This window comes from Xenopus laevis, chromosome 1L (genome assembly GCF_017654675.1).
Source record: "Xenopus laevis strain J_2021 chromosome 1L, Xenopus_laevis_v10.1, whole genome shotgun sequence".
NCBI classification, from domain to species: Eukaryota; Metazoa; Chordata; class Amphibia; order Anura; family Pipidae; genus Xenopus; species Xenopus laevis.
This window is the reverse complement of record NC_054371.1, coordinates 187,749,332-187,775,492: the sequence shown is the minus strand read 5'-3', so window position 1 is coordinate 187,775,492 and position 26,161 is coordinate 187,749,332. Positions and strand designations below refer to the sequence as shown.

Genomic DNA, 26,161 nt, shown 5'->3' with positions numbered 1-26,161 from the left:
CGTAGGCCTGACTTTGGACATGCCTGGCTCAGGCTCTGATGCAACAAAGCCGCTCCAAACTAATACATTTCCACCAGCATGCTTTACAGTTAGTATCTGGTTTTTCTGATGCAGTGGTCCCCAAACAGTGACTCATGAGCAACATGTTGCTCACCAACCCCTTGGTTATTGCTCTCAGTGGCCCCAAAGCAGGTGCTTATTTTTAGATTCCTGGCTTGGAGGCAATTTCTAGTTGCATAAAAACCAGGTGTACTGCCAAAAAGAGCCTAGGCTGTGGCCGCAGCCTTATGACCAGTGGGGAATTCCAAGTGTCCCTGCGCATGTGAGCGTTTGGGCTCCTGTGCATGCGCAGGGAGGGTGGTGCACTTGCAAACCCGCCAGCCACTAGGACCCAGCAGCCTAGGGACACTGAACCATGAAATCCGGGCCTGTTAACATTTAATGTGGCCCAAGGGTAAAAAAGGTTGGGGACCCCTGTTCTGATTAAATCAATGCTGTCTTGGGTTTTTTGCAAACATGTTTACTGTTACTGTGACCAATGACATTTGTGCTGTGTCTGCTCTGAGAATAGTCCCAAAAATGCTGGTCTTTGATTTTAGGTGTTCATCATCAAACATTATTTATGACAGAAATTGTATCTACCTGGCCTAACTCCCACGTATATCTAATTTGTGCAGCATTTTTCAGATGATACACTCATGCACTCTGACATTAGTAGTGGCATGAATTACCTGTAGACCCTGTGATGAAATCTGGGGTTTTCCAGACTTCTTTCAGCATCCAGAAGAATAAGTGTCCAAGGCTGCGGCTTGACAACTAAAAGAAGTGATCCCAAAATAAAAAGGGTTTAAGAACAGTCAAAGGCAAATGTGGTAAGTATTTTTGACTTTCTATCACCTTTTAATAACCTATTATTATGGAAATAATTATATACAACTGTACTAAACACTCATATACAAAACTAATGAAAACCACTACACAACAATATTTACCTATACATACAATGATATAACATTGAAGCTGCCATTAAATGAATGGGCAAAAATTACGTTATGTACAACCTACACAGCACAGTTTAGCCAGGTACAGTTGATTCATTTTTAGTGGGATAAAATTAAAAAGGGCTAGAAGCTAAGAACAATACAGAGAGCCTTAATCAAAGAATTGATAGTATTGCAATTTCATCTGGTTGCTAGGGTCCAAATTACCCTAGCAACCATGCATTGATTTATATAAGAGACTGGAATATGAATAGGAGAGGACTGAATAGAAAGATGATTAATAAAAAGTAACAATATTTACAATAGTCAGTGATCCCCATTGGAAAGAGTCAAAATATTTCAAAAACTATAAAACGTAACTAGAAGGTGAACCACCCCTTTAAAAATTCCCTTTAGGGTGTTAAATGGGAGTATTTCTTCATGTTCAATTACTTGCTATATATATTTAATATATTAACTACTCTCTCTGGGATTGAGAGTAGTTAAGGGAGTTATGGATTATGCGACAGGGGTTGCATCCTGAGCAGTAGTTCGCCCCCCTAGGTAAGTGTTGTAGGGCAGTTTATCACAGTCACTTTCATTAGAGGGGTAGAGGTTTTTGATCATACAAACAGGGCCACCATCAGAAGGGCACAGGGTACTGCTGTACCGGGCCTATATTGGGGCCCGGCCATGCTGCACTTTTTGAAATAGCTGGGCAGTGTTTATTGCTGGTTGGGTAGCGGGAACATGCGGGTTTAGGTTGCAGGTATGGGTCAGATGCAGGTTTCAAAAAATGAATATCTTGTATGTCGATTAATTATTGCCAGGGCTGAGTCTAGCACGGCATATGAGTTTTTGAAAATAAAAGTGTAATTGGCATACAATGCTTCTGTTTCATTTATTAGTCCCAGTTGGAAACCTTTAACCATTTCAGTATTTTTTAGAAGTGTAGGAAGGGGTTCTGTTGCAATTGCAAATAGTTGAGGCAATAGGGCTCATCCCTGTCTGGTGCCCCTGGAGAGCTCTGACGGGGAGGAAAATGTTCTTGTTCATTTTGATCCTAGCCAGGGGGTTGTTATACAATGCTGAGACCCATTTCCCAAAGTTAGTGCCTATGCCCATATTCTCCATTGTGGCCGAGAGAAAGTACCATTCTACAAGATCAAATGTTTTCTTGTGGTCAAGGGCAACTATGACCCGGTGTCTGGAATTGTCATGCGTTGTTACAATATTAGTAAAGAGTCTACAAATATTTATATCAGTTGTGTGGCTAGGTACAAAACCCGTTTGATCAGTGGTAATAAACTTAGTAATAACCAGGTTAAGTCTTCAAGCCCTGGGGTTTTACCTATTGCCAGGGATGAAATGGCTTCTTGGATTTCTGTTTCTGTAATGCGGTTATCTAACAGAGTCTTATCTATTGGTTCTAAGTTCGGAAGGGAAATTGACTGAAGGTTTTTCTGTACCCGAGTTTTTGAGAAAACTATGCACGAGGAATACAACTTTGAATTATAGCACTGAAAAACCTGGTTAATTGTTGATGGATTAGTAATGAGAGTCACTATCTCTTATTGCAGGAATGTTGGTTAGAGGGGATATATCCTTAGATAGCATTGCTTATCACCTGCAGCAAATATATTAGCCTGTTGGTATAGTAAGGATTTTTTGATCTGTTTAGTATGGGCCACTTGAAGGGCATTCTGATCTGAAAGCAAGGTTTGTCGTGTTTGTGGAGAATGGTCTGATATCCCTCCAGGTAGTATTTCTACTTCAGTGGTTTACTTTTCAATTTCTACTAAGCTCAGAGCCAGGTCTATTCGAACATAATGTTGTGAGATTAGGAGTGGCAGGTGAATTGCTTCTCCTCAGGGTGTTTTTTCCCCACCATAAATCATAAGTTAAAAGTAGAGACCTAGTTAAGTAGAGTCAAAGGGGGCCTATTGCTAGGGGTTGAATCTCCCCCGGTACAGCTATTAAGCTGTACCAGGTTAGCTTTTTATGTGTGGCACATGGAGTATGGAATGGATCGGAGTGCTCCCAGGTAACTAATCTGGTGCTAATTGAATCTCCCCATTTTCTCAAGCTGTACGATATAAAATCACCCATAATATTTAGAGGGGCTAAAGGCAGACATACAGTTTTATGAAAAAGTTTGGGAACCCCCTCTTAATTCTTTGGAGTTTTGTTTATCATTGGCTGAGCTTTCAAAGTAGCAACTTCCTTTTAATATATAACATGCCTTATGGAAACAGTAGTATTTCAGCAGTGACATAAAGTTTATTGGATTAACAGAAAATATGCATCATAACAAAATTAGACAGGTGCATAAATTTGTGTATCCCAACAGAGATATTACAACAATACTTGATACAAATGTAACAGCCTCTAGACGCCTCCTATAGCCTTTGATGAGTGTCTGGATTCTGGATGGCAGTATTTTTGACCATTCGTTCATACAAAATCTCTCCAGTTTAGTTAAATTTGATGGATGCTGAGCATGGACAGCCTGCTTCAAATCATCCCATAGATTTTCAATGATAGTCAAGTCGGAGGACTATGATGGCCATTCCAGAATATTGTACTTCTCCCTCTGCATAAATGCCATTGTAGATTTCCAAGTGTGTTTAGGGTCATTGTCTTGTTGGAATATCCAACCCCTGCGTAACTTCAACTTTGTGACTGATGCTTGAACATTATCCTGAAGAATTTGTTGATATTGGGTCGAATTCATCCGACACTTGATTTTAACAAGGGCCTCAGTCCCTGACCTAGTCACACAACCCTACAGCATAATGGGACCGCCACCAAATTTGACAGTAGGTAGCAAGTGTTTTTCTTGGAATGTGGTGTTCTTCTTCCGCCATGCAAAGCTCTTTTTGTTATGACCAAATAATTAGATTTTTGTCTCCAAAATGACTGTGGCTTGTCTAAATGAGCTTTTGCATATAACAAGCCACTCTGTGGCATGAGTGCAAAAAGGGCTTCTTTCTCACCCTGTCATACAGATGTTCTTTGTGCAAATTGTGCTGAATTGAAGAACAATGTACAGATACACCTTCTGCAGCAGGATGTTCTTGCAGGTCTTTGGAGGTGATCTTTGGGTTGTCGCTAACATTTCTCATAATCCCCTACATATGCCTCTCCTGTATTTTTCTTGGCCTGACAGACCTGGGTTTTACAGCAACTGTGCCTGCGGCCTTCCATTTCCTTATTCCTGACAGTTTAAACCTCTGAGATAGATTTTTGTAGCCTTCCCCTAAACCAGGAGTGCCCATACTTTACTAACAGGTGGACTACTTTTAACAATGTTTTACCATTATAATATGATATTGATTTATGAGAGAATTTACATTGCTATATTTAATGACTATTTCTTATGTAACCTTGACGTAGTAAATATCTGAATGAAAAGCATGAATGATTTAGATAAGCTGTTTCTTGACATTGTCTTGAAATCTACTGATTTAGATAAGCTGTTTCTTGACATTGTCTTGAGATCTACTGATCTCCAGCTAAAGATCTACTGGTAGATCCTAATCTAACTTTTGGGCACCCCTGCCCTACACCATGATACTGAACAATCTTTGTTTTCTGATCTTTTGTGAGTTGCTTTGAGGATCCCATGCTGTCACTCTTCAGAGTAGAGTCAAACAGAAGCACAACTTGCAATTGGCCACCTTAAATGCCAATTCTCATGATCGGACACACCTGTCTATGAAGTTCAAGGTTTAATGAGCAATTTGGTGTTGTCAGTAATCCATATTGAGCAGTTACATGCATTCAAATGACCAAAACTACAATGGTACCCACATTTTTTCAGCCAGTTTTTCACTTTTGATTTAATTTCATACAACTGAATACTGCTTCACTTAAAATCTTTGTTCAGAAAACACCCTAGCACTCAGATATTCCTGGGAAATGACAGACATACCACTGTTATCATTTTTGTTGAAAGGGGAGGAAATTATTATGCAGGTTGAGAGGGGTTCCCAAACTTTAATATTTTATTCATAAGAAATAGCAGTGTAGCTGTGAAGGGGAGTGGTATATACACATTGACAATGGCATACGTTTTGCCATTCAGATTACAAGACAAGTCCATAAAAAGGCCTTCAGTATCATAAGTGATAACTTTGTAAAGCATAAACGGGCAACTTCTAGCAATCAAACCTGAGACCCCCTCTTACGTAAAAGGAGTAGTGGTAATAGTCTGCAAGCCAAGTTTTTTTCAGTGTAAAGAATGTTGCTCCCATCTAGGTGAGTTTCTTGGAGTAAGATTAGGTGGGGCATGGCTTTATTTATAGCTCTTTTCATTAGGCTTCCCAGTCCCCTAACGTTCCAAGATAAAAGTTTTACCTTAGTCATAAGTTATACCAAAAGAGAGCTGCAGGGGTGATGGTCCATTGATATTGTTGTAGATGTAGAGTTCCTTACTGATGCTCCAGTCATGTTGTGTAAAGGGTGCAGATATGGGAGAAGTAGGGGAAATAGGGGGGGAACAACAGTTAATCTAAAAATTATAGCTGTATGTAATATAAACCCTTCCTACATGCCTATAGTGTGGTCTGCAGAATAGTGTGTCTGCAGCCTTGGATAATGGCGGTCACCTTTACCTTGCCCATTGTAGGTCAGCATGTAAGATTATGATATATTATTAATAATATACCTCACCCCTACTGTTCTTTCGAGCAAGCAAAGGATCCACACCAATAAGTGTATATTAAAGTGATTATATTGTATAATAAATCAATGGATTGTTACACATAAATGATTACAATTAAACACAGTATTTACAACATTTACAGTTCCAGATGTTTTATATAGTCTATATTGTTACCACCAGGCTCATCATAGTTTATTTCTTGTCATCTGATGGCTCCTGCTCCCATCTTCTTACCAGTCTGTCAGTCCGTCATCTGTTCCAGTCTGCTTCTGTCTTCATCTCTCTCCCCAGGCTGCTGCCCATTGTTCTTTTATTCGGCTTGTGATACCTGCCCCCACAGCTCACCTCCCAAGTGATCAGATGTGGAGATGAAAACCCCCAATTGCCCACATCCAGTTGAGCGAGTTTCTTGCATACAGAAATGACTTATATGGCTCCAGTAGCAACATACAGCCCCCCTTCAATCCCCAAGAAAACCTTTTATATGTGTAATTTGGGTAAGGGTGTGACTTGGAATGTAAGTTTCTGAACAACTGGTTCCCTATTAAGAATACATTAATATATAACACAGCGCTGCACAATATTTTGGTGCTCTATAAATACATAATAACATGTTAATATAATCTGGATAAAAAACAATTGTCATGACCACATGAATAGATACAACCCAGATGGCAGTTTCTTACAAGAAGTGGTTGGGAGGTAAGCTTTGGGCAGCCATGGGGAGTCACAGGAAAGAGGCAGAGGAAATATTAGTTGCAGACCAGAAAAGAGCAGAATGGGATGGCTAATGTTTTAAATACTCTACCAAAATGGTTCTTCACTTGAGAAATACGCCAAAAATGATGTGCTATTTGTAAAGCAGGTTTGTTTTAATTTGCAGATCAAGCCTAAATATAAATAGTAAACTTGTAGCTAGGTTTTGTGCTTATGAAGTGGTTTTTCGTTTAAACAATGGAAAAAAAACTTTTGTTGATTCTTTGTATCTTCTTTGAATTTGGATTTTGGAGTGTGCTAAAAGGAATCTGTGGGCCACGCACTCGATTCCTCACTAATGCGGTCCAGCTGAATTTCCCCAGGCATTCTTACTTGGGAAAGCAATTGTCTCACATTTTGTATCAAAAGGAGAATCCCAGTGCTGAATAAGGTTACCAGACAGAGAGAGAGAGAGAGAGAGAGAGAGAGAGGGGGGGGAGGAAGTAAGAGATGATTCCAAGGTGAAAAAGTCTACCAAAGAGAGAAAATGCCTGCTTGGAAGAAGGTTGCCATGAAGTGTTTAGAGTCTTGGGTGGAAAAAGAAAAGATCAGATGTGTCTGCCAGAGTATAGAGCAGTAACTTCTAAGAGGCAGAAGGCTGCATGAAACTTAAAGGAGAAGGAAAGGTAAATTTCATGCACTACCTCCATCTATAGGTCTCACATTGATGTCCTTAATCGCTATATTTTCTTCCATCCATTGCGCATAGAAAAGCAGAAAATGAAGGTTGATCTTCTGCTCTGCTTCTGTAGAACGGGGCAGCCATCTTACTAAAGGATGTGAGACTTTCTTTGCCTCTACATCAGTAATGCGCATGCGCCAAAAAAAACTGCATCATATGTGACAAATCGCGCATTAGCAAAAGCACCAATGTTTGATACTCGGGCTGCATATTTCACCTTAGCCTGCTTTTAAAAAATGTTTTGTCCCCCCGCAGCTAACCGCAAGTGCTTAAAGCTGCCTGTTAGCTGTTCACAGTATGATTAAAAAATATACGATCATGCGTCTCCTTAGCTTGAATTATGATTGCCTGGGAGGTGTGGTTACAGGGATCAATGATGTATAGGTAAATTTACATGCTTGTCATTTTACAAGGGAGAAGGCATGTGCATTAAACTGTAATTGAGCCCAACGCACCTTAAAGGAGAAGGAAAGGTTAAAACTAAGTAAGCTTTATCAGAAAGGTCCATCTAAATATACCAGTAAACCCCCAAAGTAGTGCTGCTCTGAGTCCTCTGTCAAAAGAAACACTACATTTCTTTCCTCCTATTGTGTACACATGGGCTTCTGCATCAGACTTCCTGCCTTTAGCTTAAACCTCATTGCCCTGGGCAAGAGCATGCTCAGTTTGCTCCTCTTCCTCTCCCCCCCCCTTCTCTGCTGTAATCTTATCCCAGAGCAGGGAGAGACTCAGGCAGGAAGTGATGTCACACCATGTTAATACTGCAGCTCCTATCCTAAACAAAGAGAGAGTTTCTAGAGCTTTTTACTCAGGTATGGTAAAACATTCTACAGAATAAATATAGCATTCTAGCTTGCACTATTGCAGCTAATCTATTGCCAATAAAATGCCTCTGTAGCTTTCCTTCTCCTTTAAGGCAGCAGGGAGGAAGCTGCCTTGAAAATTAATGACGTCACCCTAGTTCAACGCTACATTCTCTGCAGATCGCTGTTCCTTCTTCTAGACACCAGGGAGAAAGCATTAACTATGCTTTGTAAGTTATGAGTGCACCAGACTTATGATAGAAATCTACTTAAGTTTACCCTTTCCTTCTCCTTTAAAGATCATTCCAACAATACTAAAATATCTTTAAAAAAACAGTTGTCATTTATTGTGGCAGACAAATTCAGCCTTGTAAAGCTCAAGGCTTTACATTTCCCTCTTTAATTAAGACAAGATTACAAATTTATAAAAATTCTATTGTTTAAAGTACTGATAAAAGAGTCACTGAGTGCACTGGCAATTTGTTATGGATCCCCAGTATTATTCGGACTGGTGCTCGTTTTCATGAAAAAACGCATCCAGGGTACTATTCTAGGGAGCACCATGCCACCATTTTACCACGTGTCCCAACTATTGATTCTGTCTGCAAACATTTTAATGTGCAGTATCTTATCTCCCACAATTCCGTGTTTGAACATTAGGGATCAGTTGAACAGTGTGATGGCTGATATACATAGATTTACCGTAGTATGGCATGTAGAGACAGACAGATTAGATTTTCATTAGAGGGATTCTAGCAATCCACAAGTAAATTACACAAAACAGATACCTTCTTGGGAAACCCTGTTGGATCTGTAGTCGCCTGCTCATACCCCAGAAACAGCAACTCCTACACAGTAATGATAAGGTTCAGGTTGGATACCAAAAAGGTTGCCAGTGAGACATGCCTACTCTCTGTACAAAGACTGAAAAGTAAAAGCTTATTGAGTGAGGTCAATCCCAAGGAATAGATTTTTATTCAGCAAATCTCCAGTTTGCAGGTTCAGCAATCTGGTTGCTAGGGTCCAAATTACCCTGGCGACCATGCATTGAAATAAGAGACTGGAATATAATTAGGAAAGGGCCTGACCATGGCTGGATTTGACGGGCGGTCGCCCATAGGCTGCGCAGTCCTAGCTACTGGCCTCACTACCTCCCCCCGCGCATGGAGGAGGAGCCGGAGCACTGGGGAGCTGTGTGTCCCCAGTGCTCCAGAGAAAGGGCAGGAGCGGCATGCCGCCCTAGGCCTCGGCCTTTTTAGCTGTACCACAAATCCGGGCCTAGGCCTGACTAAAAAGACGAGAAATATAAAGTAGCAATAACAGTACATATATAGCCTGAAAGAGCATTGTTTTTACATCGTGTTAGAGACCCCCATTTGAAAGCTGGAAAGGCAAATAATTATAAAACTATACAAAATAAATAATATAGCCCGATTGAAAAGTTGCTTAGAACTGGCCATTCTATAATATACAAAAAGCTAACTTAAAGGGGTTGTTCACCTTCAAACAACTAGTTGTTATCAGATAGATCACCAGAAATAACGACTTTTTCCAATGACTTTCTATTTTCTATGTGTCACGGTTTTTCTAATATTGAAGTGTAAAGTGTCATTTCTCTCCTTCTGAAGCAGCTCTGGGAGGGGGGGTCGCCGATCCTGTAAACTGTTCTAAATTGATACATTTAGTTGATACATTTCTTATCTTTGTCCCTGCTGAGCAGAATCTCTGGGTTTCATTACAGGCAGCTGTTAGAATTGATACAATTGTTGCTAATACTCCAGAGATGCTGCTGAGAAATGTATCAACTAAATGTTGCAAAATTGTAACAGTTCAGAATCTGCACCTGGATCACTGAGCTGCCAGACTCAAACACCAGAGACAGGAACATTCAACTTTAAACTTAGATTTTGGAAAAAACGTAAAAAATAAATAATGGAAAGTAATTGGAAAAAGTCATTATTTCTAGGGAACAATCTAAAAACAACTAAATTGAAAAAAGTGTTTGGAAGGTGAACAACCCCTTTAAAGGCGAGCCTCTACACAGAGGCCCAAGCAGGCCCTTATTGGCCCAATAAATATTGGCTGTCTATGGCATCTTACAGCCCCTCTGGAATTTGTCAGATTTCACAACTTGCCAGTCTGGGCCTACTTCAATCACTTTGCATCAAATGAATTAAAATGTCTATTTGCTAATATGGATCTCTCACTGCCATCTTGTGGTGATACGTTTTTCGTTCCGTTTATTTTTTTAACAACATACTGTACATATTGTATCACTCCCAGGTTGTAGTTTGGGCAGGCGGGCTTTGCGGCTCCAGTGGGGGGCCCCAAGCCAGCAAAAAAAAAAAAAAGTCAGATGCTTTTGTTAACCTTCTTAATAAACTAGAAATGATGACATACTGATGTCAAATAACATTATTACAACTTTTTGTAATAATAAAGTATTAATTAATAATAGTATTAATAAAGCCCCAACATATCACAGTGCATTACAAAAGGATGCCAGGCAAGGTAAAATCACTGGGAGGTGTCCAGTTGTTAAAGGAGAAAGAAATCTATAATCGCTTGGGGTGCCAAATGTAAACGACCCCACAGTGGTCTTGCCTGAGACCCACAGATGGTGCTCACTGAAAACTGCACCAGCCTGAGATACTAGTGTAGAAGTGCTAAACCACCACCTTCTTCTTAGTCATGGATCTTCTCTATGGTCCGGTCCATGTGCTCATGCACAGTATGCAATGCAATGCATGATGCAATTTACAGTGTGGCATAATTTCCGGCGCTCTGCATCAAAATTACGTGTGCACCTGATTCTTAAAGGGCACCTGTTGAAATTATTTTCCGAAACCAAAGGAGCAGGCTAAGTTAGGGGTAACAGTAGTTTTTTTTTTAATTTGGCCCTGCGAGTGCTAGGACACTTGCACCAGGAGCAGTGGCGTAACTACAGCTAACCGGGCCCCCCTGCAAAAAAATCTTCAGGGGGGCCGGCTTAGCTGCACGCACACGCATCCACTGACCTCCTTCAGCGCTCGCACATTGAGCTATCATGTCCCTGATCCGCCTCAGATCCGCCCCGCCGCTAAATTACTTGTGGCAGGCGGCAATCTTGGTGGCCGCACACAGTGTGCAAGGAATTTCAGTTCAGCAGACCCCTTGGTCTGGGCCCCTCTGTCCCCTGGGGCCCCCCGCGACTGCGGGGTCTGCTGTATTATAGTTATGCCACTGACTGGGAGGGTGCTCCCCGTCCAAACGGCCATGTTGTGCAGAATGCATGCACATAATGACCTTCTGACTTCACACGCATGTGCATAATCAGCAAGTTGCGGCATTCAGTCATGTGCATGTGTGTGTCCCAACATTTTTCTAGAAAAAACTACTCGTACCCCCAAACGGAGTGCGGGCTCTATTAGCCATAGGGTTGCCATGGCAACTGCCCGGGTTTTGACCCGGACGGTATGGTTTTTTGAAGGGCTGCCCAGGTCAAACCTGCCTCTCCGGTTTTCCAAATTAGGAAAACTGGGCAGGATTTCCTATGATTGACTCGGTGACCTGCCAATCGCCGGTCATAGCATCACTGCCCCACCCTGTTCTGCTCGGATTGCACTGGGTGAAATGGTGGCAACCCCAACCCTAATTAGCCCACACCTTTGGTGGGGGGAAATATTTTCAGCCAACAGGGGCCTTTTAAGACACAAGTTTGTTGCCAGCTTGCCGGTATGTCAGCAGCAAAGCTGGTAAAATAGTGGCCAGTGCCAGTATTACAAATTGACCATCAACTTTTGAAGTTTTACTTTTTTTTATTTTATTGATTTGAGTAATTTTGATTGTTTGTAATTGTATTCTCATTTTTAGTCCTGTGTTATTTCTGTTACTTTATAAGAATGTGCACTTTAAAAAAAATATTTTTAATATTCATACTGTTAGGGTCATACAATACATAAAACCTATACAAGGCCAGAACTGTGCTAAAGGTAGAAGTAAAGCCTCAGCTATGGAAAACATGCACTATTTTCATTACTGAGTCTGTACATGTCACATTCTATGGTAAATCAAGGCATATGGGTAGGGTTGCCTCCTTTTCTTGAAAAAAATACCGGCCTTCCTATATTCTTGCTGTTTTTTCCTATAAATAACATTGGCGTCAAGCAATATTTTACTGGCCAGCCAGGCTGGTAAAATACCGGCCAGGTGGCAACCCTACATATGGGGCATCTAACTGGTCACTTCAACTGACCCCTTAAATTCATATAAGAATTGCAGGAGATACAATACTACACACATATATTAAATTACAACCTTTAGCACAGCCTTGCAGTTATCAGATTTTTATATATTAATTCTCTATTTTGCTTTGTGATTCGTTAAAAGTGTATTTTCCAAAACTATATGACTTTCTGGTGAAAACATAATGTTTTGTGGCTTTACCCCACATAAAAAAAAGCACCAAATTAAATGTGTTCATTGTGTCGTTGCTGAAATGGCCGCCATGACGGTTTATATGTACTATTTTCTCTGTTTATTAACAATCATTGTCACTTGTGCCATGATATGATGCCCAGTCTGGAGCCGTCTGATCAAAACTGTTACTTGGTTGCTAAGGGCACAAAAACGTATTAACGCCGAGGTTTTTAGTAATCAACGCTAATATCTGACGTCAACACGCCTTTCAAACCACGCCCCCTAGATACCAAGCATAACGCGTTTAGGGTAGCGGAAGCGGCATGATTGCTGTGCAACGATTGGTTAGTGAATTCGCTTTACGCCATTGGATTGCAGATCGCACAATTTATTTGATTGGTGGATTGAGCACAGGCGGGATTCCAGACTTTCGCACAAAATCTCTTTACACTGGTGCTGGTTCTGCTTGCGGAAGTGACGTACGCTCTGATATTGTTGTGGTTTCTCTTCCTTACCTGGCTCCCGAATTGCAGCCGGGCTCTTGGGCCGTGCTGTCTCAGTAATGCATCTCTGTTCGACATGGAAACCAAACGTTTGGAGGTGCCGAACGGAGTCCTTGACGACCTTTGCAGGTGACGCCTAGACCTAAAAGCTGAGAGTTGTAGTTACACGTTATATGGTGTTGCTTAGTATTAACCTGGAGTTGTTGATGAAAAAAGGTGCCAGGGCTGGAGGTACAAGGATGAGCCCAGAAATGTACACTCTGCAGTATATCTAGTACTTATGTTGTGTTTATACAAGTGAAAGGCTGAACTGGATGGACCTTTGTTTTCAGCTTTATCCACGGTGTCATTCATCCCACAGCAGTCAGGACAACATTTACTGTACACAAAGCGTCCACTACTCACAGGCCTGTATCTCTTATAAGCCCAATTTGTACACTGAAAATTGTTAATAAAATAGATTAAAACCGTAAGTGTATCAAATCAAACAAGTGTCTGGAATCTTCCCTGTAAGTTTGGACATATTTCTATAGACCTGAAAAAGTGCTTAACAATACATGAGATATATATATATATATTTATATATAAACACAGACACACCTCTCTCAATCCCAGCAAACGGGCACAATATACAATGGATGTACACACACATACAATTCTATCTTACAAGGGCACATTTTAAACATACACAAACTGTGTTTACACTGTACACAAAACACAATACATGCAGGAAAATTAAAAGGGCTGTGTACAGAAAATCGCTCACCAAGGACATATCCACAGTACCACGTCTCACCCACTCCCCCTAATATCTCTGATTCTCTCCAGAGTCCAATTCCAGCCGCACAAAATTGGCCGGGTTTTGAAAGTCCAAACCCGCGGCAGCTTCCAAAAGTAGCCCAAACCTATACGTTGTTGAGTTTGGACTTTTAAAACCTGCCACTACATTTTAAAAATAGCCCAATTTGGCGGTACACCTGGCAACCCGGCTTAAACCCAGCATGCTCAGCTGCCAGTTGTAGTCTGTCATGTGAGAGGTGTGGAAAAGTATAATGTATAAAATACCAACCTAAGACTTTTATACTGGGCCTCATTTAATTGCAGCTGCCTGTTTCAACATTTCAACATATCATTTAGCCCATTATTGAGTGCCCGCTTTATTCTTTGCATCAAAAAAAATATTTCTTTTTGATAGTAGTCCAACACAGAATTTTGATTTTTAAAGTCTCCAAGTATAATTAGAGTATGTATAGTTATTTTATGTTATGTATGTTATTAATTAACCAATAAACATTTGCATTTTCATTCACCAGCAACTTGTACTAGGATTGCAGTTAAGCATTTCTTCCCAATCAAAATACGATCCTAAATAACCTTTAGGGCAGGCCTCGAAAGGTTAATGAAGAACTAGGCTGCGAATGGTACACCTAATGTTATGGGCCTCTTCTTTAGCATAAGGGAATAACAGCCCTTTATTTGTGAAGACATAGATGTGCCTCTGAAGATACATCAGTAACTCCCCTCTTATTTGTTGATTCACGTGCTAAGAGGGCTGTTAGCTGTCTGAGATTAGGGACCAACTAAAATATAGATTATATATATATATATATATATATATCTCTCTGTGTGTTATAAGTCATGATACAAGGCTGCAGATTTAATAACCAGCCCTGTATCATCCGCTTCTAATCCAAGCCAGACATCAATTTCGGCTTCTCTTTGGTAACCACTAAGCTGAGTACAACTATTTTATTATTACAGTGAAAAAGGAAATATTCTTAAAAATTTGTATTATTTGGATAAAATGGAGTCTAAAGGAGGCAGCCTTTCTGAATAACGTGTTTCCGGATATTTTGTTTTTGTTAGCAACAGATGTTTCAGTGCTTGGCATGAACAATGTGACTGTGTATGAACATGTGAATAGACTGCACATACATTTTGCTGTTTATAAAATGTCTTCACTGTTAATTTGCCTAATTTATGGAAGAACCCACAGAATTGTTATTAATAAGGAAAATGATAAAGGTTTTTAATTTGTATTGAACTTTTTCTTGTTTGTCTTATTTTTTTTCTGCAGTCGGTTTATTTTACACATTCCTAGTGAAGAAAGAGACAATGCTATTAGACTTTGCTTCCAAATCGAACTGGCCCACTGGTTCTATCTGGACTTCTGGATGCAGAACATTCCAGGCCTGCCTCAGTGCGGGATAAGAGACTTTGCTAAAGCAGATATCCTTTGTATGCTTTCTAACATGAAATTCTTGCAAAATCCTCCTGACCGCAAGTTAGGGAACTTTTCATTGTAATAAACTATGAAAGACACTACTTTTTGTTGAAAGGCTGCACTGGATCAAGAATAAACACTCTAATATAGAGTAAATTGTACAAAGCATAATCCATATAGTCTTATATAGACTAATATTCAGCTGTGAAGAAACGACATGTAGAAATCAATGTTATGCGGGAAGCTGAAAATAAATTGTAATCTCTGCTTATTTAGACTGATATATATCATAAAAGCCCATTACTTGAAGAATTATGCAGGTCTAGTGTAGAGTCCTCATCTGCTACTTTTGATGTAGCCCCTGGTATTAACAGTTTGCCATTGGTCTTTTTTGTTTTGAGATGCTGCTGTGCAACTGTTCCGCAGGTACTGCAGCTTAATCTTAAAACCATCATAAGAATTTACAAGACAAAGTCCAAATTTTATGGAGTCGCTCTTCATACCAAAAATGAATGAAGTGAAATGCCCCCTCAAGCAGATTGTTGGGTTTCTTACTTGGACTTTAAAAACAAGAAACTTTATGATGTTAAAAATTAATGTTCTGCTGTTCTATTCACAGTCATTCAATTAAATGCTATTTGGCTTAATGCCTTCAACTGCTTTACTTTTCCTTTACACAAACCATACTCTTCCAGCATTGTCCATTTTTACTTCCTAATGGTGAAGATATACAGAGGGTTCTGAATGAGTGGAAAGAATACAAAATGGGAGTGCCAACCTATGGTGCCATTATTCTAGATGAATGCCATGAAAATGTAAGTACAGGAATATTGTTACTCTCTTCTTTCAAAAAGACACAAGTGTTTGTTTTTTTAACTCTTTATTTTACTTAAAGAATAGCAACCAGCAGTCACAAGCCTAAAGCAATCCAGTAATCCAATAATCAAAGAGCAGTAGATAAAGTCCAGATATAATAACAACCGTGCACACATTATTTCCTCTTATTAATGGCAAGTCCCTTATCATAAACTGTTTTTTTTTTTTTTTTGTTGTTTTTTTTAAAGGTGCTGCTTGTTCAAGGTTATTTAGCAAAATCTGGGTGGGGGTTTCCAAAAGGGAAAGTGAATAAAGAGGAAGCCTCTCATGACTGTGCCGCTCGAGAGGTAAGAGAACAAACCAAACTGCTCTCACTGACACGGATAACCTGCCCACAAATCATATATGTACATATCAGTAAGGAAACATTTATAAGTATGATTATGTATATTTTGGGAAGATGTGTAAGATATATGAATGTTCTAGCTTTTTAAGTCTGGGTGACAGGTCCACTTTAAGTGGCACAGAAGCGAAACTGTGCATTTTGGGAGATACAGTACATATTGATTTTAGCATAGTAAAATGCATTGACACACATTGTAAAGCAATTTTAACTGTAGATCCTACTCTTTAACTGTATGACCTGCTCCTCCACCTTCTGATTTTGGCTTGACAGAGACTTAGTGACTTATTTCTATAAGCCAATATATTTTTCCAAGGGGCAGGTCACTTTGGAGCCCAATATTTGCACTTTTTCACTTTTTTTTGTATTAGATTATTCCCTTAATTGTTTGTTAGACTGATGAGTTTAGAACACACAAACAATTCATAGTTTCTGGTACATAAACTAACAACATGTGATATTTGCAGGTTTATGAAGAGACTGGGTTCGATATCAAAGATCGCATGTGCAATAATGACTACATTGAACTGAAGATTAATGACCAGCTAGCTCGTTTATACATCATTCCTGGAGTACCCAAAGACACAAAGTTTAATCCAAAAACTAGGAGAGAAATCCGGGTAACAATACAACTTTGTTACTTTTTCTTTTTTTTGCTCCTGATTGTGCAAATCCATATAAAGGAATATAAACCCAAAAATACTTTGACTAAGGAAAGAAAATGTAATTTAAAGCAACTTTTCAACAGACATTCATTTTGCAATATACCTTTATTTGCAAAAGTACTTAGACTAGCACTCTTCTCTGATCAATTTTAGATAAGGATGCACAGAATCCAGGCTTCGGCCTTTTTCAGCAGGATTCAGATTCGCGCCTAATCCTTCTGCCCAGCCGAACCGAATCTGAATTTAATTTCCATATTCAAATTAGGGCGGGGAAGGAAATCGCGTTATTTTTTGCCACAAAACAATTCCTTGTTTTGTGTGAAAAGTCACGCTATTTCCCTCCCGCCCCTAATTTGCATATGCAAATTAGGACTCAGATTCAATTTGGCTGGGTAAAAAATGTTCCCCTTCCCATCCCTAACTTGCATATGCAAATTTGGTTCAGTATACGGGCAAATCGTTTGCGAACGATTTGGGGGCTCGGTCGAATCCAAAAAAGTGGATTTGGTGCATCCCTAATTTAAGACTTTTTATTTCAAAAAAGATTTATTTCAAAGGTTTATATTACCTTTAGCTTTCAGAAGAGGCTGTGAGACATAGGGCAGCTGTTAGTGCAAAATAGTACAGCAATGCTTACTTGAAAACTTTTTGAGAACGAGGTGCTTTCCAGAAACATGGTGCACCCTTGCTTACAGTTTCACAAATAGTTCACACAGCTTCTTAAAGGATAAGTAAACCTTAAAAATAAGTAGCTGCTCTGATGTTCTTCTGCTTAGGAATAAAATTTAGAAATCTTGACTACTTGGTTGTCGGAATGGTCGGAAACTGACCAGCAGGTGGCGATGTTGTAACAATTCATTCACGTTAACAGTACATGTATCATTTAATATATTGGAAACAATAATGTAAATTACAAAAGTGCTTAGAATAGTGCCCTCATCAAGTTTACATTCACTTATTTTTAAACTTTACTTATCCATTAACTAAAACTGCTTAAAGGCAATGGGGACTTTATTTACATGTCTGTAAATTGATAATCCTTCAGCAAACTACAATTATACATTCCCCTAAACATATAGAACACTGCTTTTATGATAGAAGCATCTGTAATTGTGGTCATGTTGAATGTATGTGTTGGCTCACATGCTTATGTAGAGTTAATAATTACTTCTGTCATATAAAATAAAGTTTGTGTCTGTCCACAAGATATATTTTCTTGGTTATAGAACATTGAGTGGTTTCCAATCGAAAAATTGCCTTGCCATAAAAATGACATGACGCCTAAGTCGAAGTTGGGAATGGCCCCAAACAAATTTTTCATGGTGATTCCTTTTATTAGGTAAGTATATTGACATTTATATTTACTCAAAAAGGGGATCAGCGCTACTCAGGTCTTAAAAATTAAACCGAATTTATTTAATAAAATAGCAGCAGACTGATGTTTCGGTTGACTCCTCAGCCTTTCTCAAAGTGACATTTATTTTTACACATGTAAGATATAAGTAACTATGTTTTGCAGTAAGTTTTCTTTTGTTGTTGTCCCAGATTGTTTGTTTATTTTCTCAGGCCACTGCGTGACTGGCTTCATAGGAAGTTTGGTGACTCCTCAGATAGTGATAATGGATTTGCCTCCGCTGGAAGCACTCCATCCAAACCAAACGCTGAAAAATCAAAGTATGAATATTCTAACTTTCTGAATTTTTTTTTTTTTTCCAAATATATGTTGGAACATGTTTTCCCACACAATTGTATGATATCTCTCTCTCTATTGTGTATGAGCATATATACAGCCATATGAAAAAGTTTCATAATTAATTATTTGGTTTATCATTGGCTGAGCTTCTTTTTAATATATAACATGCCTTATAGAAACAATATTATTTCAGCAGTGATATAAAGTTTATTGGATTAACAAAAATATGCAATATGCATCATAACAAAATTAGACAGGTGCATACATTTGGCCACCCCAACTGAGATATTACATCAATACTTAGTTGAGCCTCCTTTTGCAAATGAGCCTCTAGACGCCTCATATAGCCTTTGATGAGTGTCTGGATGGTTGTATTTTTGACCATTCGTCCATACAAAATCTCTCCAGTTCAGTTAAATTTGATGACTCCCGAGCGTGGACAGCCTGCTTCAAATCATCACATAGATTTTCTCTCATGTCTAGGGGGACACAGGGACCATGGGGTAAAGGGCTCCTCCCATTAGGAGGAAGGACACTGAGAAAACGTCAGAGCTGAAGCCCCTCCTACTCCTCCTCTATCCCCTGTTCACCCAGAAGGGCACCATTTTTTTCAGTGTCCTTCGAACAGGAGGTTGGACTAGCCTCTAGGTAGGCTTTTAAGAGATCAAGGGTTGATGGTTAGCTTCAACACCTGGGGTGAGGCTGGGTCAGCTGGACTGTTCTCCTTAAGCAAGCCCCCAACACGGTGCCAAAAATTGGAAGTGTTCTCCCAATAGAGCACACCTGGAGATCAGGAGTCAAATGCCCTGCATCAGTGCTCCTCTCCCAGCAAGTAAGTGAGAGCATCCCCTCCTGCCTGCCTCTCAGCCATGCTAGAGCTAAGTCTCTCTTAGGCGGAAGCGGGCTGTACCTGCCGCTAGACTCTGGGCCGCGATACTATGCGCGTTTCCCAGCGCGGGCGTAGTGCGCATGACGTCACATGCGCGCGCCTCTTCACGCTACTACCTCTCCTTTGTGCTCTTTCTCCTGCTCATTGGCGCAGTCTCTCCAGTGTCCTGAGCACTGAATCTCCTCCGCTCCTCCTTCTCCCTCAACTGCAGCAGGTTTGTTCTCCAGCAGGCCTATTCAGGTACTGTGCTACAAAGCGCACAATGGCAGAAGGTAGGGGGGATTTATTCACAAGGGGGGGTAGAAACCCCAACAACGCTGTTACCTTCCTTGCTTGCTCAAAATGCCTCACTACGTTTCGGGAGGGCCAAGTAGATCCTCTCTGCTCCACTTGCAGCCCTGATCCCACACAGCCCTCTCTTGCCTTAGATTCAGCAGCTGCCCCATTGGATTCCTTCCCAGGATCTTCTCACAGAGGGGACTCCGCTTCCCAGGGCACTTCTGATGCACCAGGTTGGGCCATGTCACTGTCCCAATCCCTCTCCTACCTGCAATGCATTCCTCAACTAGCCTCATCCATAAACAGGATTCTGGCAAAAATGGGCTACTACCGCCAAGCGCAAGCGACTTCAGAGTCATCCGTCACTGCGCTTAGGGGCACTATCTCATGTCCCTCCTCTGATGAGGAAGTTAGCGAAGGGGAAATAGTTTCCTCCTACGAACATTCTGATTCCGGAGAGGAGGACTCAGTTGACACTGGTTCCGTGTTCGAAGGTCTCATTAGAACCGTACTAGAGACATTATAAATTCAGGAGGAGGATGCTTCCCAGAAGAAGACTTCTTCACTGTTTAAGAGACAACGCAAAACCGCTGCAGTCTTTCCAGCTCATGAACAACTGCAAACCCTTGTCCAGGAAGAATGGAAGACTCCGGACAATAAATTCCAGGTCACAAGGCATTTTTCCAGACAATACCCTTTTCCTAAGGAATTCTTCGACAAGTTGAGCGCGCTGTTCTATATCCGATCTATATCAACGGGCTACATCAATCTGCAAGGAGGCACAAGAAGTGCACAGGCGAACCGAGAAGTCGGTTCAATTCTGGAATGGGCAGAGAGCGTCTCCTCTCAGATATCCGCCATACACATCTCGGGAGTGGACAACGTGGATGCCGACTTTCTCAGCAGGCATCAGTTGGATCCAGGGGAGTGGGTACTCCACCAAGACGCCTTTCAAGCGCTAGTCCAGCGGTGGGGAGAGCCAGAGATCGATCTAATGGCAACCAGACACAATCGGAAGGTAGCAAGGTTCTTCGCGAGGTGCAGGGGGCACAGACGCCATGACAAGGCCATGGCAGTTCCGACAGTCCAACATATTTCCACCCCTCCCCATGCTACCCCGAGTACTTCAAAAAATCTCCAGGAAACCGTAATTCTGGTTGCCTCCTGCTGGCCCAGGAGATCCTGGTACTCCAATCTTCTCGATCTGTCCATAGAGGCTCCAGTAACGCTACCTGTGTCTCCTCAGAAGGCCCGGTGTTTCATCACAATCCTCAACTCTTCTCCTTAACGGGATGGCTCTTGAGGCGGCAGTCCTAAGGCAGAAGGGGTTTTCGGAAGACGTCATTCAAACCATGATCAAAGCTCGAAAACCCTCCACTGCTAGGGTTTACCACAGGGTGTGGGAGACCTACCGAACCTGGTGTAGCAGAGAGGAAATCCCCTTTGGCGAATTCTATCTACCGTGGATTCTGAAGCTTCTACAGGCTGGGGTTGACAAAGGGCTGAGTCTGGGATCCCTGAAGGTCCAGGTTTCTGCACTATCTGTCCTTTTTCAAGAAAGGTTAGCCCTTTCGGAGGATGTTCACACCTTCTTGCAGGGAGTGGCTCGCATCAATCCTCAATTCCACCACCCGGCTCTCTGCCCTGCTGGAACCTCCCTTCGAACCGATTGACGAAGTGGGATTGGAATTCCTCACTTGGAAGACCGTTTTCCTTGTTTCCATCTCCTCAGCCAGACGCGTCTCTGAGCTAGGAGCCTTATCCTGTGTTGAACCCTTCCTGATTTTTCATGAAGACAGGGCAGTCCTCCGTACAGTCCCCGGGTTCCTACCCAAGGTTTCTGTCTTTCACATTAATGCGGAAATCATTCTGCCATCCTTTTGCAACAACCCAAAGAATACCAAGGAGGTTGTCTTTCATCACCTGCATGTGGTCAGAACCCTGAAGGCCTATGTTGTCCGTACTAAATCCATTCGGAAAACAAATACCTTGTTTGTCATACCTTCGGAGTCCAAAAGAGGTCTCCCTGCTACAAAAGCCAGCATTGCCCGTTGGATTCGGGAGACAGTGAGGTGTCTTACCTGATGCGGGAGAAGGTGCCCCCATCAGGGTTAAGGCCCACTCCACTAGAGCCCTTGGAGCTTCTTGGGCTTACTGAAATTCAGCATCAGCCGAACAAGTCTGTAGGGCGGCTACTTGGTCCTCCCTACACACTTTCACGAGATTCTATCAATTCAATACTTACCTGTCTGCTGAGGCAGCCTTCGGACGGAAGGTTCTCCAGGCAGTCGTCTCATAGCACGTTCGAGTTCTTCCCTCCCTTCTGTGGGGTCGCTTTGGTATATCCCCATGGTCCCTGTGTCCCCCTAGACGTGAGAGAAAAGGAGGTTTATGTACTTACTGTTAAAACCTTTTCTCTTCAGTTGTAAGGGGGACACTGGGCTTCCACCCCTGAACCCTAGTTCTACAGTTTTCTGACATTGTGTGTGTCTGCAGTTAAGTTATAAGTTACTGTTCTACTTGGTTACAAACTGGCGCCCTTCTGAGTGAACAGGGGATAAAGGAGGAGTAGGAGAGGCTTCAGCTCTTGACATTTTCTCAGTGTCCTTCCTCCTGATGGGAGGGGCCCTTTACCCCACGGTCCCTGTGTCCCCCTTACGACTGAAGAGAAAAGGTTTTAATGGTAAGTACAAAAACCTCCTTTTCCATGATATTCAAGTCGGGGGACTGTGACTGCAACTGTGCCTGTGGCCTTCCATTTTACATTCCTTACAGTTGAAACTGAAAGTTTAAACCTCTGAGATAGCTTTTTGTAGTCTTCCCCTAAACTCTTAAAGGAGAATTCAACCCCTTCGGTGCTAAAATCCCCCCCCCCCCCCCCCGGAAAATGCCCCTAACTTGTTACTGCTCTGTGCAGTTCCTCTCCTGTTGAGTTCAAGGCAGCCATGTTTGCCAGTGCTCTCTCCTTCCTGTATTCGCCAGCATTTGGTGGCGCATGCGCAGTAGAGGGATTTACCGGTAAGGATCTACTGCGCATGCAGTTTCCGATTTATTTTTTCAGACACTTTGAGACTTTTGGCATGGGGGGGGCAACACAGGGGAGGGATTTTCAAGCCGAACGGGTTGAATTCTCCTTTAAAAAACCCATTTCCTGGGAAATAAAAGACATACCACTTATCTTTTTTGTTAAAAGTGGAGTAAATTATTATGCAGTCTTAGAGGAGTTCCCAACATTTTTCATATGACTGTATAGGGGGATGTACCTAGTGGGGTCAGAACATACTACTTTTGCTTTCAGGCCGATGCACCTCATATATTATAAAGAAAAACACACACACTTTATCTGTCATTATGGGAAGACAACAGAAACATTACGTTATAAAACAGAGGCTGCAAATAGATATTGCAATATCTTTATAGATAGGGCAATACATCAGTCCCGGCAGCTGCAACATGCCTACATATAATTTGGGCATTGCGTGCAAACTGCTGGTTATCTAAAAAAAATGTGGTTTGATGTCGTTGTTTATTATTTTTTCATAGCTGAATGACCTGTTAATGCACTTAGTAGAAGAATAAATGCAGCCATGTTTCTTAGCAAGAATGCAAGGAGGACCTGACTTTTTATAAGATAAATGTAATACAGGTATGGGATCCGCTATCAAGAAACCCATTATCCAGAAAGTTCCAAATTACAGTAAGGCTGTCTCCCATAGAATCTATTTTATCCAAATAATCCAAATTTTTAAAAATCATTTAATTTTTCTCTGTAATAATTAAACAGTAGCTTGTACTTGATCCAAACTAAGATATAATGAATCCTTATTGGAAGCAAAACCAGTCAGTTGGGTTTATTTAATGATTATATGATTTTCTAATAGTTTTACGGTATGAAGATCCAAATTACAGAAAGATCAGTTATCTGGAAAACCCCTGGTCCTGAGCTTTCTGGATAACAGGTCTCATACGATACTAATAAGGTGTTATTGAGGCTCACCATGTTAAAATGCATTAGTTCTATGTGTATAATTGTCCTAGTTAATAGACCTGTGTGAATAAGGTATTTTAATAATTTCTTTTTACCTTCCTGGATTCAAAATGCTTATACTTTCCATGTATTTATTTCTGACAGGTCCAAAGTGTGCTGCATTTCACAGTTCTCTGAACTAAATCCAACTGACCAGGCCATAAAAAACAAGCAGCCGCAAAAGCCATGCAGTCATCTCAACACTGCAGAAATGCTAAAGAACAAGGTACCGTAATATATATATATAAATACAGTTTAATGTTTACGCTGTCTAGTTGCACAGTGACCACATTCAGAGATCTCCTACTTAGAGAATGTGGTAGCAAAACCATAACAATCTGTTTTTTACTATGAGTAAGGGCCCTGTTTTTAAGTTATTTTTGTTTGTTTTTTAATAAAGTATGAGGGCATAGCTTATTTTATGCACAGAAAATGATCTGTACACTGGTGATTGAACATAAAAATGGGAGCTGCAAAATCTCTTCACATTCCTCTTATAAACTGCAGTGCATTGTGTATGTACACTCCCTGGTGCTATTCTTCTGCAGTCAGCATATAATTTAGGTTTTGTGTTTTGTTTTTGGTTTCATGTGTGGAATTAGTGAAGAAAAGAGTTGTGTTCTAATGTCTTGAGGCACGTTTTGTCTTTAATATTTGTTGTAATGCTGTCTTTCCCTTTGCTCTGGATTAAGAATTTAGCACACAATGCAGAGTACAACCTGCACAAGCATTGCTCCATTAGCAACTCTCAAGGGCATAGCCTCTAAAGCTTCTAATGAAATAGCACCCTCCACTGGGCACACTTAACTATTATTTCTCAGTGTATCAAGTAAGCTTTCGTGCAGCTTTCCAGGATAAAGCACCTTCGTTCTAATCAGCAGTCCATCTGCTTCATGGCAGGAGTATTCACAGTCTTTTCTTTTTCTTGCTTGGTAGAATTCAAACCTTAGGAACAATGGAAAGAAGCAGCACCAAGACTCTCCAAACCCGAAGAAGAAAGCAAATGGCGCCCAAAATCAGCAAGTGAAGCAGCAGATTAGTATTTTGGTAAGAAGTTCAGCTGACCCTTTGTTGCTATTTCAACATTTACTTAAAACGTTTAATGGCTGTTGAGGTGCATGTGTTAGTTAGCGAATTGTAAACCATCACATCTGTAAATATCTCTTCTATAGGAAGAAAAACGACTATCTGTATCATTCTCTGTCTACTAAACTAAAGAATTGCCACTAACATTGTATATTATCGAGGTCTTTTCAACTGTATTTTAATACAAGCAGACATAAAATGTGAGGAGTAAATGGGCTACACGGCAAATAACCTGCACAATAGTGCAAGAGCTCGCATAGCCAAGTTTATGCCAGGCAGGATCGCACTGTGTTTTACTTGGCCTTGGTTCTTTTGTTTTTATAACCATAGTCAAGGTCTTCTGAAAAGCACTCTTGAAATGTTTATCTGCAGACGAGCTGCTGTACAGCACCTTTGGGGCAACACCAAGTGGTCGGCAGCAGAGGATTGATTTTTGTTGTAGTGTGAACCCATTAAATTTTTGATTACCACCGTAATTAGTAAGAGATTTTTCCCTAGTGATATATGAGGAAACCCATGTTTTCTTGCTCAAATGAGCAGTTAAATTAATTCTTTTTTTACTGAACTAGACCTGCCACAGTTGCTGCATTTATAGACCAAGAAAATGTGACACATGTTTTTAGGCAGCAGGGTATATTATGGTGACTGTTATAGTGGTTGAGTCATTGGATATAATCTGTGACTTCTATACAGGTATATAAACTATTTGCAATGAAGCAGATGAAGCTTTGTGTGGGAAGATAGAAGAGTGAAAGGCATGTTCTTTGCCTAATTATAAATATGTCTGGGTGTAACAGGAACCGATAAAGTGTTGCCTTTTCTCCCCATTAAGTATAGAGCCCTGGGTATGTCTAAACTAATGGAATCCTATTTATTGTGTATATTGGATGTACAGCACATTGCTCATGAATGGATTTTTATCTGGTCATTAAAATTATTATTTTCAGTAACCCTTTTTACTACTGAGATACATGCAATGTTTTCTTTTAATTACCATATTTGCCACAATTTGCTTACAACACTGCATTCTTTATCCACAGAAATCAGAACGGAAGCTCAACCCTAGAAGACTTAATGACACCTTTGGAGCAGGTGAGTAGGTGCAGAATCTTGTAACAGACTTATCAGCAAGTATTATTTAGTGTTATTTAGTAGGATCTTGTACTACAGCTCATCTTTGTTGTGGACAATTATGTATGCTTGGGGGAATTCTGTGTCTTGTGTTGTTGCTTGCCCCGTCCAGTCAATTATTTGACTCTGCCCTAGCACTCAGAGGGTGAACAGACAGTGA

At 40.7% G+C, this 26,161-nt stretch overlaps 1 protein-coding gene across 4 annotated transcripts in view; it reads left to right on the top strand.

Moving 5' to 3' along the window:
* The first annotated feature begins 695 nt into the window (after nt 1-695).
* Nucleotides 696-26,161, top strand: part of dcp2.L (decapping mRNA 2 L homeolog) — a 31,673-nt gene continuing 6,207 nt past the window's right edge. The window contains exons 1-10 of one of the 4 annotated variants that reach the window (XM_018249341.2): nt 696-872; nt 14,866-15,017; nt 15,700-15,827; nt 16,077-16,175; nt 16,699-16,851; nt 18,123-18,235; nt 18,463-18,570; nt 23,890-24,010; nt 24,721-24,831; nt 25,911-25,962. In XM_018249341.2, coding sequence (XP_018104830.1) covers nt 868-872; nt 14,866-15,017; nt 15,700-15,827; nt 16,077-16,175; nt 16,699-16,851; nt 18,123-18,235; nt 18,463-18,570; nt 23,890-24,010; nt 24,721-24,831; nt 25,911-25,962 — 1,042 coding nt within the window. In that variant the 5' untranslated portion in view covers nt 696-867. 4 annotated transcript variants of the gene reach the window in all.